The sequence below is a fragment of the Myotis yumanensis genome, unplaced genomic scaffold (genome assembly GCF_028538775.1).
Source record: "Myotis yumanensis isolate MYYU_CA2020_CCGP unplaced genomic scaffold, mMyoYum1.0.hap1 SCAF_4, whole genome shotgun sequence".
In the NCBI taxonomy this organism is placed as follows: domain Eukaryota; kingdom Metazoa; phylum Chordata; class Mammalia; order Chiroptera; family Vespertilionidae; genus Myotis; species Myotis yumanensis.
This window is the reverse complement of record NW_027223755.1, coordinates 13,196,254-13,210,873: the sequence shown is the minus strand read 5'-3', so window position 1 is coordinate 13,210,873 and position 14,620 is coordinate 13,196,254. Positions and strand designations below refer to the sequence as shown.

The window sequence follows — 14,620 nt, the reverse complement described above, 5'->3', positions numbered from 1 at the left end:
CACATTTTGTTTTCTACATAAGTTAAGAGACTGATACTTTTACAAAAACAATTATTTTATGTTTTCACACATACAACATACAGGGATGTAATTTTGGGACATCCATAAGTGAAAGGAGCAGGGATGGAGCTATAACGAGCAGAGTTTTTGTATGTTGTTGAAGTTAAATTGGGATAGATTTAAACTGAGTGTTATAACTTTAGGATATTAACTGGAATTGCCATGGTAACCACAAAGAAAATAGTTATAGGATATACACCACAAGAAATGAGTAGGGAATTAAAACATTTCACTGCAAAAAAGTCAAATAAACACAAAAGAGGCAGTAAATGAGGGACTAAAAAAATACAAGACATATAGATAACAAATAGCAAGATAACACAAGTTTCTCCTTATTAATAAATATTTTAAGTATAAATAGATTATTCTCTGTATTTATATGTTGTTTCTGTTACAGTTTGTGTTTTCTTTATGTTCCACATATAGGTTAAATCATACAGTATTTATCTTTCTCTTAGCATATCACTTAGCATAATACACTTGTGTCCATCCATGTTGTCACAGATGGGGAGATTTCATTCTTTATTATTGCTAAGTGATATACCGAATCTTCTTTATCCATTCATCTGTCAGTGAACACCTAGGTTGGTCTTATATCTTGGCTATTATAAATAATGCTGCAATGAAAAAAGTGAAAGTGAATAAGAGCTACAAACTTCCAGTTATCAAATAAATGTCATGGGGATGTAATGTTAATGTAGTTAATGATATTGTAATAACTTTGTATTCTGGCAGACAGAGTTACCATGGTGATCACTTCATAAAGTACATAAATGTTGAATCACTAAGTTGTACACCTGAAACTGATATAATATTGTATGTCAACTATAGTGTATTAAAAAATAAATTTAAAATACACACACACACACACACACACACACACACACACACACAGCTCTGGCCGGGTAGCTCAGTTGATTAGAGCATCATCTTGATATGCCAAGGTGTGGATTCGGTCCCGCCCCTTCCCCCCATGGCCAACTCTTTGTAGTTGCAAGTCCTTGTTTTTGTCCTGAAATATTACAATCACCTACTCAGTCATGTCATTGGCATGAATCACTCCCTCACTTTTGGTCTGTGTCATATAATTTACTTATTTATAAACCAAATTAAATTCAGAGGAAGGGGGAGTGGTAGTCAGTCTTCCCTGGTTGCTGGCACCACTGCCCCTTTTGTGGATCTCACAGTTTATTCTAAGACAGGAAGCTCCTTTGCCTCATGCCAGCCTCAACCACAGGGTGAGGCCTGTGCTTACCACTGGGCACTGCTGAGCTTCAGGTGCCCTTGACGTTCCTGGGACAGTGCAGAATCTAAACTTGTTTCTCCTCAAGGTTCCTAAAGTGATAGCATCCTGGGGGTGAACCCCAAGATGAAACGTATCTCCATCCCTTTCTCGGTCTGAAACCAAACCAAAACAACAACAGTTGGATCACCTTGATGGTGTTAAGCTCTGAAAATTCAAGTTTGGCTCACCAGCCTTACAACTTTTCCTTATCACCACGGTGGCAAAGGAAAAGAATTGACTCCAAAAGTTAGTTAACTACTTTCACATCCAAAGAAATCTCAGACCTCAAATCTCACACCGAAAACCTGATGGAGGTGTAGCGGTGGGGGTGGGACAAGATTCCTTTTACTAGGTAACAAGAGTAGCTTTCTCACTCTTTCTGCTGTTTAGAAACTTAGGGACAAAGAAAATAGGGGACATAGAACAATTATAACACAAGGTAATGCTTATAATTGCAATAGAAGTTCCAAGAGAGAGCTTCATTGTCAAGAAAAAGACTACTAGTATCTATTCCTTCCACCTTCAGTAACATTATTCTGAAACCTTCCACCTTGATGCACAAGAATCTTCTTTGTAAAATATTTTGTTGTCCCCCTGATCTATGGAACAAATTCTAGATGCCCACTTCCCATAGCAAACCTGCCATGGCAACCCAGTCCAATCTACTTTCTCTGAACTCCTGTTATTAGCATGCCACTCAAGGTCACTTGTGGCTGAAATTATTCTATGGTCCTTATTTTCTCCCCACCCCCCACTCCCGCCAATAAGCTTCAAAGTTCCTATGCACAAGGAAAAGCTAAAAAGCTATTCTTGCTACCCAAATTTCACGTGAAGATATGATTCCAGTATGAGAAGATGGCTTTTCTCAGCAGCATAGTCAAAGTCTAACACAATTGCATGCCCTTAAAAGAATTAACAGGTTCTTCCCAGCGGTCTTCTGCCCTTTGGAATAATTTTACTTGATTTGTTTCTCCACTTGGATGGTCAAAATGTAGTCTAAAATGTATCCCTTCAAATAGGTTAATACATAGACTGAATGAAGAATCTTGAATTGCCTAGTAAAATGTCAGTGAACTAGATTGGAAGTAATAGAAATAAAATCTTCCAATGGGCTTCCTCGACAGCTTGTGGGGGTTATACACGGCAGTGGCTCCTGCTGTCTTCCAGGCCGTGGAGCACATGGAAAATGATAGTGTTTACTCAGCACACGGGCCGTTCTGGGGGAAGTGACTGTCTCTGCCACCTGATCCTTTCAGGGACACCTTGCAGCTCATTAAGGGCTCACTGGTTAGAAAGCCGTGCAGGATGAAACCACATCTTCCATTTATCTGCTGTCGTTTAAAAAAAAATGACAGTAACAACAAAAATGTTAAAATGCCGCAGCCGAATCCTCTCCCTCTCCTTGTTTTTGTTTTCAACCTTGACAATGTCCAAGGTCACAAAACCAGTCTTCCATACGCCATCAGGAGTGTGAATGCCCTGTATGCACAATAATTGAAACAGTTTTCTGATTCGTTCCTCCATCTCTTCCTTTATAAAGAAAAAAGAACTCATCCATCTTCTAGCTACTACAGAACTGAGGTTTGTCTTACAATGGCTTGTGGGTTGTGGGGGTTAAGGAACTGATAAAGTCATCAGCATGCTGAGCTCCACATGGTAAACCGTTAGCCAGAGTTGAATGTGACTTAATGTTAAATAGATAAAGCAAGTTGCTCAGAGGAGTGCTCAGGTGCAAAAGATCTTCTCCAAGCAATTTTAAGTGCTGTCATTAGAAAATAAATATGCTGTCCGGAAACTGGTTCAGAGGTCATTGGTTCAATTCCTGGTCAGGGCACATACCCAGGTTGTAGGCTCAATCCCCAGGAGGGTGTGTGCAGGAGGCAGCCAATAGATGTCTCTTTCTCATCAATGTTTCTATCTCTCCCTTCCTCTCTCTCTCAAAATAAAACAACAACCACAAAAAAAAATATTAAAAGAAAGTAAATGTGCTACATTTAGGGGTTTTCAGGCAAACCATTTTGTCACACATTTCTCAGCTATCATAAAGTGAATGAAGACATTTTCCTATTTCAGTAATTTCGACATCAGCATTTTTTGATCCAAGCTAAAATAAGTCACCTATACATAGATAGGACAAGAGAAGATACCAAAATTACAAGGGCTTATGTTTTATTTTTTACTGCCTGGAATTAAGATATCGTTGCTTCCTCCCAAGAGGTTCCTTTTCCTACCCCCAGGCACTAAGTACAAGAGAATTAGACAGCTAAAAAGAGGCTATCCCTTACAGGCATGTATGGAGGGAAAATATTTCAAATAGTTTTTAGCTGTTAGCTAAACATGTCTAATAAGGGATAGGAAGTAAGGAAGGGATTTAACTTTGGACATGTGCCAATTCTAAATGAAAAATTTAAGAACAGCCAACTTTGCTGCAGGCACTCATTTACTTAGTTCCAGGAGTAAATTAATGGAACAGAATTGGAAGCTGCAGGTGGGATGAATTAATTGTCTTGCGGGGTTATTGGCAATGCCTAAAGTGCTTTGTAAACTAGAAGTACTCCATAAAGATGTCATTATAAGTACCTTTGTCATTGGGAGTGGCAAAATTAATAATGATAAAACAAATTAAGGATGGAAAGTTGGATTTTATTGTATTTTCACATGAAGAAAAACATGTCAAATTAGGAAATGTTATATGGTAGAACCATACCAGGAAATCCTATCATTGAGACAAGCAGATTATCCAGTTACTCTGGTTCAAAAGACACCTAGTTATATATTATTTGTAAAGCTTCTCTCCATCACCTTATATGTTTCTCTTTGCTTCATAGGGGCCAGAACACAGAAGTAATATATCGATCATGCTCTTCACATATTTGCGGTGTGACTCTTGTAAAATAATACAGGTCCCAACATAGCTCCCATCAAAGCATTTTTGTGGTTACGTTAGAATTACTGTGTTTTCTTGACTTCTGTGAATGCCAAGTAGTAAACTACTGATTGTTAACATCTATCCATGCCTACGTCCTCAGTAACCCTTGTGTGTTAAAAGCTTTCCACATATTTACTAACTTAATCTTAACAAAAATCTTGTGAGATCTATCCCACCATTGTTCTTGCTTTACAGATGTGAAAAGCTGAGGTTTAGAGGCAATGAAATAACTTGCCCAAAGGTTCAATCTAAGACCATGCATTCACCATGAGGAAATACTGTGTTCTCTGTATGTGTTCATAGTTACCCAATGGAGACTAACTCAGTAACGGGAAACAGACAAGATTGCATTAATCTTATCTCTTGTGTTTCTTTTTCTCCCCTGTTCCCACCTCTCCCTCTGTCCTCTTCCTCCATTTTACCCTCATTTTAACTCTTCCCTTTATTTTTTTCTTAAAGGCAAATATGCCATGCGAGACCTGGTCCACAGGCTTCCAGGCGGGAACAACAGCAACAATGCAGCAAGCAAGGCCATGTCGGACGACACGGTGACAGCTGTCTGCTGCACCCTACACGAAGTGATCACCAAGAACATGGAGAACGCCAAGGCCTTACGGGATGCAGGTGGCATCGAGAAGTTGGTTGGCATCTCCAAAAGCAAAGGAGATAAGTAAGTCAGATGGTATTGGTAGAATGGGTTCTCAGTGTGCCCGACAGTCCCTGGTAATGGGTAATACTATCGAATGTCACTGGAAAGCATTTGGCTCTGATAATCAAGAGAACAAAAACAGCAAATGGTTTCCAGTCTTCCCACCCAAGAGTGAAAGCTAGTCTCACTGGTAATTTCAATTTGATTAATGACTCAGTTGATTACTGTGGTATTGGGAGGTTCTTTCACTATAGATTATCCCAGAAATGTTCTTTATTTGAATGAAATTTCTTTATGGAATAGTCACTTGTTGCATCTCATTGTTCCTTAATCCTTTTTTCCCCACAATGTTAACAATCTGGATTTACATGTTTAATAAGAAGTGTTGCACTGAGTTGAGTCGAGCATCTTCCAAGTTATAGTCAGTTTCATCCATTCTTTCATGTGATTTATCTCCTGTTTATATAGTGGCTAATTTGGGGTTCAAAACAGGTTTTTATAGCTGCAGATATCCTCCTCTCTCACATTTATTTGGTTATTACCTCTCACCGCTCTTAAAATGAATCCAGAAGCATTGGTCTGAATCTTAGCACTAAACTCACCATTCATCATTCAGCTGTTACAACAGTAGTCAGAGAGAGACATCCTGTCCTTCTAGACAGGCTTTAATAAAATAGAATTTCTTTATTGAAAATAAAAGTTTGGGAATTGGGGATGATTTTATAATTGGAAAAGGGAGGAATATCAATTTACTATAGTTACTTAATAAAATGCTTGCAAATCTGTCTGCCTTATATTGTCCTTTAAAAAGCATTTATAGAAATAAGTTTAATTCAAACCTGGTTTTTAAACTTAATATGAGAAAACACAAATAAAATAATGGACCTACCTATGGTTTTCCATGTTACGTATCTATAAGTTTTATTTTTAAACTAGAGGCCTGGTTCACGGATTTGTGCACCGGTGGGGTCTCTTGGCCTGGCCTGTGCCCTCTTGCAATCCGGGACCCCTCGGGGGATGTCAGACTGCTGGTTTCAGCCCAATTCCCTGCAGGCCAGGCCGAGGGACCCCACTGGTGCACGAATCCGTGTACCAGGCCGCTAGTATATGCATATAAGATCTTTAGTTAATCTCTTCCCACCCTCTCCTTCCCCCCCATTCCCTCTGAGATTCATCAGTCTGTTCCATGTTTCCATGCTTGTGCGTTGAGTATCTGCCCCTGGTGGTTAGTGCACGTCATAGCTACCGGCTGAACAGTTGCTTAGGCTTTTATATATAGATATCCACAGACTTAAACATGGATGATATTAATGAGTCACACTGTCAAGGTGCCAATCACAATCTGTTTGAGCTGCACAACACACTGTGTCTTGTGAACACAACCCTGGGAGTGGTGGTCTGGGTTCCTACTGCTGGAACGGCTGTTTCAAACACCCACTATCAACTGAACTAACTGAAATCTTCCGCCACCCTAATTTGACACCTCTGGTGAAGATCAGACATTGTGTAATTGTTAATGACTCTTACAGGAGCTGTATACATGCCATTTTGCAGTCTCAATAACATATGTTATGCTGTTCACATCATTTTAAACACCCATTATGGACATCCTGTCACATCCGTCTGTTTTAAAAGTACATTTGTTTTTTTCCTAATTTTAACAGTTATATAGGAAATAGTGTTGAATGTGCCATTGTATTTTGTCATAAGACAGAAAAGCCACTAACACACTCAACTGCTACTTGTCAGTAAGGAAGTGTGTATTGTGGCTGAGGTTAAAATCACTTGTCACATTTAAAGCACTCAATTGTTCAAGTCCTTCAATCAATAGGTATAGTTTTTCAAGTAGAAGTTGCTATGGCACCACTCTAGTGGATGGATTTATGTTAAAGGCCTTAAGAAAGCAATGATTCTTTAACCTTCGCATGTTATTATAACACTGAGCTGTATTGGCATTTTAATTGAAAGGTTAAAACCTGCTATCATTACACATGCACGGACTTTATTTTGTAACTAAACAAGAAGTAGAAACAAAAAATTACTCTGTGTCAGAGGAAATTTTGCATAATTAATACATATGTTTCAACTACATTATCACTACCTGAATATTAATGTTTCTCTAGAGTTGTTTGATTATTGTCATGGATAAGTATCTAGCTAACAATGATAAAACACAGCAAAATATAGGATTTTATCTTTGTTCGGCATTAATTGTATGAGATTAAAATGTACCTGTATCTATATCCACGTAGAGATCTAAAATTCTCTGCCTTTAAGTCAAAGGAATTTAATATTACATTTAGAGCATGGTACTGGCATAAATTATGAACTCATTTAGCAATCATCCATTTTAGTTAGACGAAAATATGTCTGTTACTTAACTATAATTCATCTCTCATAGAGGAACATAATTTAAAATTTATAATAACTCTATATTTTTTCTTTTAAAAGTACATGATATAACTAATAGATTTACCAACAGCCAATACTGAATTCCATCTCAGTAATAATAATAGTAGGAGTGATTGTTACTGTTGCCAGCGAAGAAACCTTAGACTTAGTTGGTCTAAATTGCTAATGCGAAGATCCAGGAAAATAGCACACATTTAATTGACCATGTATTAACATCCCATACTTTCTTTACAAAATGCTTGTTCTCGCAACATCGATTTTACTCCGGCTCTCAAATCCAACCTCAACCTGGTCCCATCTAACCATCTGCTCACATTCTATTTCAAAGGCATTTGTGGTCTCGATTCAGATATTCTCTCTCAGGGTGTCGATGGGCCACTGCCTCATGGGTCAGCTTTGGGAGTGGACTTTGCATTGGTTCTAATCTGTGCAGCTCCAGGAGTCACCATTCAGATAGACCAGGATGGGCAAACTATGTGGCTCCTGGGCCAGATCTCACCCACCACCTGCTTTTGTAAATTACACTTGATTGGCACAGCCATATCATTCCGTTATGTATTATTTATGACTCCTCTCATGCTACAATGGCAGAATTGAGTAGCTGCAACTGAGACCGTATGGCCCCCAAAGCAGAGAATATTCGTTATCTGATCCTTTATAGAAAAAGTGTGCCAGCCCCTGATATGGGCATGAGGTCAGTGGCAGCCATTAGACTTGGATTGTAGAACCAGCCTGTTAGAACAAAGAATCCGCAGGTAGCTAATAGTTTTCCCTCACCACTAGTCTAAGTGACTTCCAAGAAGTTGATAGAAGTACACCCACATGGACATATTGATCTGTCTGTTTTGAGATGCAGAGTGGCAGTGAACCAAAAGGCAAAATATTTAGTTATAGTTTCACAGGGACTTCAAAGCCATGACTCAAAAAAAAAAATGGTAGCCCTAACCGGTTTGGCTCAGTGGACTCAAGGGTCCCAGGTTCGATTCTGGTCAAGGGCATGTACCTTGGTTGCAGGCACATCCCCAGTGGGGAGTGTGCAGGAGGCAGCTGATCGATGTTTCTCTCTCATCGATGTTTCTAACTCTCTATCCCTCTCCCTTCCTCTCTGTAAAAAATCAATAAAATATAATTTTTTTAAAAAAATGGTAAGAACCACTAATCCAAAGGTCTAATGTGACCTTACTTTCTCACTATGGCCCAAAGGATGGAACGTTAATCTTAGGAAGGGTTGTCTTGTAGATGCTTTCTCTTCTTCTGTGTGCCTGTGAGAGCACACACGGCAGCGTATGCCCACTGTCTGTGGCTCTGCCAATCTCTTGCTCTTGGCATCAGCAGCAGGTGAAGAGCAAGTCCCTGCAGCCAGGCAGGCATGTAGAGACAACACTGGCTATGCTCTCACGCTTCCGCTGAGAAGATGAATATCGTGTTCATCTAACTGCACAGGTGCTGTTAAAACCCCCGAATCTGGCCCTTCCTAATCGCTATTTTTCTCTCCTGTTTCATAGTCAGATGCTAAACTTGTGCCTTCTGACTCTTCTGTTTGCATTTTGGACATTCTTTGGCAAACTGTGGTGTGCTCCTGTCTCCCGCCCTCAAGGGTGTGTTGAGAATGAGGCTGGAGACTGGTGAACTATCCGCTGTGCTCCCCAGGCTGAGAGGGACAGCCAGAAAGTGAGGAGGATGTCTGTTCTTGCTACATCCTGACAATCGTGTGTCTACTCACCATCTTGCATGTCCTGTCTTTTCTTACCAGACATTCTCCCAAAGTGGTCAAGGCCGCATCTCAGGTCCTCAACAGCATGTGGCAGTACCGAGACCTGAGGAGTCTCTACAAAAAGGTAAGGTTTGCTTTACCCTCTCGGCTCATGAGCAATACACAGCCCTCAGCCAAAGGACACTATGCCTGGTCCTAGCACGATGCATCCTAGATGTGGAGGTTACTTGTCCCAACAGTCTGAGTAATGGAAGCAACTGAAAGGGAAGAATTGATGACGAAGCAGAAGAAACGAGTCACCAAGTGTCCCCTGGACATACACCAAGACCCAGGAACTTTCTGGATTGGACAGATCCGCACTCATAGGGCCTTAGCCTAGCTCTTCTGACAAGAAACAAAATTAGCTTTTTTCCCCTGAGCTTCCATATTTTATGATCAACTAAAAATTAATGAACTAAGGGATTTTGTAAAAGAAATTTAAAAAAACAGACAAACAGCAAGCATCAACAAGTAATTGTGGAGAGGAGACAGAAAGAAATAGAAAAAGCAATTCAGGAAGTCCAGGAACACTGGGTGGAAGGCCCAACAGTCTGACCCATGTTCCCAGCCCAGCCCTCACCAGGTTCCTGCCGCCAGCCAGCCACGGAGCGTGAGGAAGAAGCTGAGTGTTCAGTGCCCTCTCTCAAGGCAGGCAGGAAATTTTTTAAATACATTTCAAAGAATTCTTCATCCCCAAAATGGTTTACAAATAAACCTGAAGAGAAAAATGTTGCATCTAGAAACTTAGATTCTACACCTCATTTCCAAATGCTACTTAAAAGGTATGCATAGCTTCTCCTTTTTTTGCTTAGGAAGGGAGAATTCTTCAACAAGGTTTCCCAGAAGTTGTTGTTTTGTTCTTACCAGACCAGCAAACATGGGTAGTTTAAATGACTGGTGATTGCACAGTAGGTTTGAGTTAACAAATAGGGGAGGAAAACATCAGTGATTTCTGTGGGGACTCAGAAAGCATAACCTGGGCTGGAGGAGAGGCATGGGCTTCCATCGACAACTGTCCCCACGCCTCCTTGCTGCCCCTGGTGGCCGGCATGGCGGAGGAGCAGGAGAGAGAGCCCCCATGTCTTCGCCTGCCTCCCCAGCCTACCAGTTCTGGGCTGGGGCTGATGTTCAGCAGCAAGAAGCCCACATCAGAGGACACAAAGCCCATCTTGCCAGAGGGAAAATTCGTCCTTTGTTAAGCCAATGGGAAAATATAAATACTTAATATAAATACTTAATAACTGGCTCTACTTCTGTATAGTCTATTTCTAGATTTCCCCAAGGCCTTCCTATTTCCCTTCGGGGTTCATACTTTGCACTTTAAATTTATGAAATTTAGCCTATGTATTTCCCTTTCAAGATTTTCCTATCCCCTGAGAGGAAGCTGAAATAGAGATTGCAAAATGCAGTGTGAAAGGAGCATTCTAGATAAATTATATCCTCTCCTACTGAGTATGCATATTAGGGTAAATCAGCGGTTCTCAACCTATGGGTCGCGACCCCTTTAGCGGTCGAACGACCCTTTCACAGGGGTCGCCTAAGACCATCCTGCATATCAGATATTTACATTACGATTCATAACAGTAGCAACATTACAGTTATGAAGTAGCAACGAAAATAATTTTATGGTTGGGTCACAACATGAGGAACTGTACTTAAAGGGCCAGAAGGTTCATCTCACATGTTGTGGGTTCCATTTTGGTTTGCCTGAAGCTCATATCCCAGCATCTCTGGTAACTGCCTTCTCAAGCCCCTCCAGCAGCCGAGTGAATTCTCTTGCAGGACAGGATCCTTCAGCTAAACAGGCAGCGAGACAAGAAGGACTCGCCATAAGTTAGAGAGGAGTCAGTCATTCTGAATCAGTGGTTCCATAAGCTCCTAGAAATATTAGTGCCTCAAATAAACTCCACTCTACCTCCAATCCTTTGCTGAAATAATCCTCCTTGCATGTGCATTGGAGGGAAACTGCTTTGGGAAACTCAAAAAGTTACTTGTTCTTGAGTAGTATGAGTTTTCAATCCTTTTTTTTTTTTTTCTATGTCAGTGGTAGAGCTCAAAAAGTATCATTGTCTTTCTGTTTCCATGTTAAAAAATAAAAAGGAATGTGTTGACAGGAATTTAATGGAGCTAAAACTTGAAAGTGAAAGATGGTTTAAAATGTGTTTCATGCGAGGAGATTGGAGAAGCATGAGCTGGAGAAACTGTCGGTGATGTTTTTAATTGACCCGTGACAAGAAAGGATGGAGAAGGAGCTGATGTTAATAATTCTCAAGTTACGCAGATGTGAAAGGAAGTGAGGACCTCTGTGCTCAGTATCTTAAGTGCTGCTAATAGCAAAGCTCAGCATTCACAAAAGCATTTCTTTTGGAAACTCCCATTTGGGGAGAAAACCGAATTCATTCATCCTCGGGAATTGTTTTTATTCAGTGGGGGAATAGACCTCTATCTTGTTCTTCTTTGACAATTTTCATATCATTAAAAAAATGATCCATATCTTCTACTTATCTGTGCGTCGGATCTCTTTACTAAGCACCTAATATAGACTAAGAACAGGCAGTTTCAGAGAAAACACAAGAGCTAGAGAGTAGCTACCCTGGGTGAAAATGAAATATGGAATAATTATTGGCAACTTTATTCAGTTTGGAATTATACACCACAGACATTAAGGGATGAATTAAGAGTAGGAAAATCATCAAGCAAAATCTTAAAACATTCATGGAGTTTGCATAAATTGGGAGAAAAAGGGTGAGGGCATTATGGATAAGAGGAAAAAGATGAGTGAAATATGAAATTTGAAATTAAAATGGCAAACTATGGGACAGAATTAAAGGCCCATCTGTCCCTGGCTTATTTCTTCCTAGAACCCAGGCAGGGAGGCTGGCATCTCATTTTATGAGCTCAACTCCTTCCTTTTACTTAGAGATGTATTTAATACATCAAAGTATTCTTCTGGCCGAGTGTGTCGACCAATACAAAATGATGTTCAATTCCTTAGAGCGAAAACATATTTGTGTTATCCAGACCTTCAACTTCAGGGAGGCCTGGACTTCGGGTTCTCCCCAAAGGGAAAACAAGAACAGGAGAATGTTATCACACACCGTCTAAGTGATGCATTGCTTTAGAAAAATAAATAAATAAGCCAGTCCCCACATTTAGATAACCACAAATAGAACTTTAACATTTCCTTATCACCTGTGTCATTGCAGAAGATGTTTTCTAAAGGAAAAGAAGATGAGCCTTAGGAACAGGCCTGACATGGGGATAAAAGAGAATCAGGAGATCAAAAGTTCTTGACTTCTTTGAACCTTGGTACCTTAAAAAACGAGGCCACTGACCTACTGGAGTACCTATGTTTGACTATGTTGAGGACTGTTGGGACAGCTGGTTTGGGAAGAAAGTAGATAAATTTTTTTATTGGGGGGATGGACATAGAATTATAAAATTACAGAAATCATTGCTTACAATTCCTGATATAATACCTTAATAATCTGTACATGTCTAAAAAATAGTTATACTAATCTGAACACAGCATTCTAGCAGAGGGACTCAAAAATACAGAAGCCCAAGCTACACAGGTATCTCTTTTCCTCTCATGATATCTGGTTAGGCAGGTGGCCTGGGACCAGTGTGTGATCCTGGGATTGTCCTGTTGCTTTGCCTGGCATGGGAGTGCTGTCCTTGCCTGTGTGGGCAAAGCCCCCTAGCCCTTCCCCCTCTCACTGCAGCCCGTAGGAAGGGAGAGGGGAGAGAGGGCAGGTGATGTCCTTTTAAGCAACTGGTACAAAAGTTGTCAGATTCACATCCCAGGACCAAGAACTCAGTCATACCACACGTCCTGCTGGGAGGGAGGACGGGCAAGGTATCAGCGAGGCTTTTGTGGCAGGAGGAAGGTAGTTACGTTACCAGAGGCAAAAAGGCAGTATTGGCTCCTTTCATTTTGTTCAAATACCTTTAATATCAATTGCAATTACTACCTAATGAGGCATATTATTCCATTTCAGAATGGCTGTGCTTACTCAGAGCTTCTTACTTGCATTAAGCAAAAATCTTTATCTGACGCTTCTGCCCTTCAACGCCATTCTGCAAAAGTCAAATTTCTCTTCCTTCTGAAAGCCTTACCCTCTGTAACATAGCCATCCTGTCCCACAAGGCCGGCCCTTCCCAGGCCCGACATGCTCAGCTCTCATACACGGGCATTGCCATGGCCTTCACCATTACGTTCCCTTTTTCCCACATGCATGCAAGTTCAACAGCACCCCTTCTGCAATGTAGCTCCCAAAATGAATCTGTCCCTACAAAAGTTTTTTTTTAATATATTTTTATTGATTTCAGAGAGGAAGGGAGAGGGAGAGGGAGATAGAAACATCAATGATAAGAAAGAATCATTGATTGGCTGCCTGCTGCACACCTCACACTAGGGATCGAATCTGTAAGCCAGGCATGTGCCCTGACCGAGAATCGAACCATGACCATGACCTCCTGGTTCATAGGTCGATGCTCAACCACTGAGCCACGTGGGGGTGGGACCCTCCAAGTTTTTTTTGAAGCAGAAGAAAGAGATGAGCTGATCCTTCCCTGAGGCTGAGACTCCCACTACTAACAAAGCTAGGGAGTGAATAGTGTCTGAGAGGCTCATTACACTATTTGGTGAAGTACAAAGAGCAAAGCACTTAGAATCAAATGGCCAGAGGTTAAAGGCACCTGCCTGCCACCTACTAGCAGTGTGACGCTGGGTAAGTTTTCTTGAGCCCCCTTTCCCATCAGCGTAGAATTGACTTTGGCTGAGGGGCAACAAGGAACCCTCTGATTCACCAGGCCTCTCGGTCAGCACGCTGGACTTGTTCTCTCTTCAGTTATTCAAACCTGTGAGCATCCCTTCCTACTGGTCTCCGGGAGACCAAATACCCCCTTAAAATGGCCAGTTCTCCTATCTGGCACAATGTTCTCTCCAGACTGCTGGACATGACCTCAGGGCCGTAGGGGTTTGTGCACCAGAGTTGAACATTCCTGAACCCTTGCATCATAGAACCTTTGCATCCTTTCATGGAGATTGCGGCATCTCTCTGTCAGTCCAACCGCAGTCTCTTGGGTTTCTCATCCATGAAGTGAGTAGCATAACAGTGGCTTTCCAGGATTGCTGATTGTCCCCAATGTGACAGCAGTCAGCAGAGAGCTCCATAAACTGGAGAGGCATATACCAACAAGACCACTGTTGTTAATTCTAAAACATTTCTCCATGCTGCTTGGCTGATAGATGCTCCTTGCCATCCTGTCCACAGGCAGCTGGACATGTGGATCCAGGATTTCATTTTGTCATCATCACCATCATTGTCATTCACTTCGACCTACATTTTCACAGATTGCTTTCTTCTTGGTTCCGTCTCCTCCCAGCCCCTAGATGCCTAACCCAGTGTCCCCTCCCACAGTCATTTTCCTCAGCAGCTGTGTCTGCCTAGGATATTTGCATTGAAACAGTCCCAGAAGGAAGAGTCTTGCACAGTGGGGTTTAGTTAAAACAAATTAGGTTTTGTA

The 14,620-nt window shown here is 41.1% G+C and overlaps 1 protein-coding gene across 7 annotated transcripts in view; it reads left to right on the top strand.

The window, feature by feature from the left end:
* The window catches only part of CTNND2 (catenin delta 2), a 760,996-nt gene that overhangs the window by 713,632 nt on the left and 32,744 nt on the right, over positions 1 to 14,620 (top strand). For all 7 annotated transcript variants that reach the window (XM_070411906.1, XM_070411899.1, XM_070411900.1 and 4 more), the window contains 2 exons: positions 4,734 to 4,944; positions 9,089 to 9,173. In XM_070411906.1, coding sequence (XP_070268007.1) covers positions 4,734 to 4,944; positions 9,089 to 9,173 — 296 coding nt within the window. The remainder of the gene's footprint in view (positions 1 to 4,733; positions 4,945 to 9,088; positions 9,174 to 14,620) is intronic.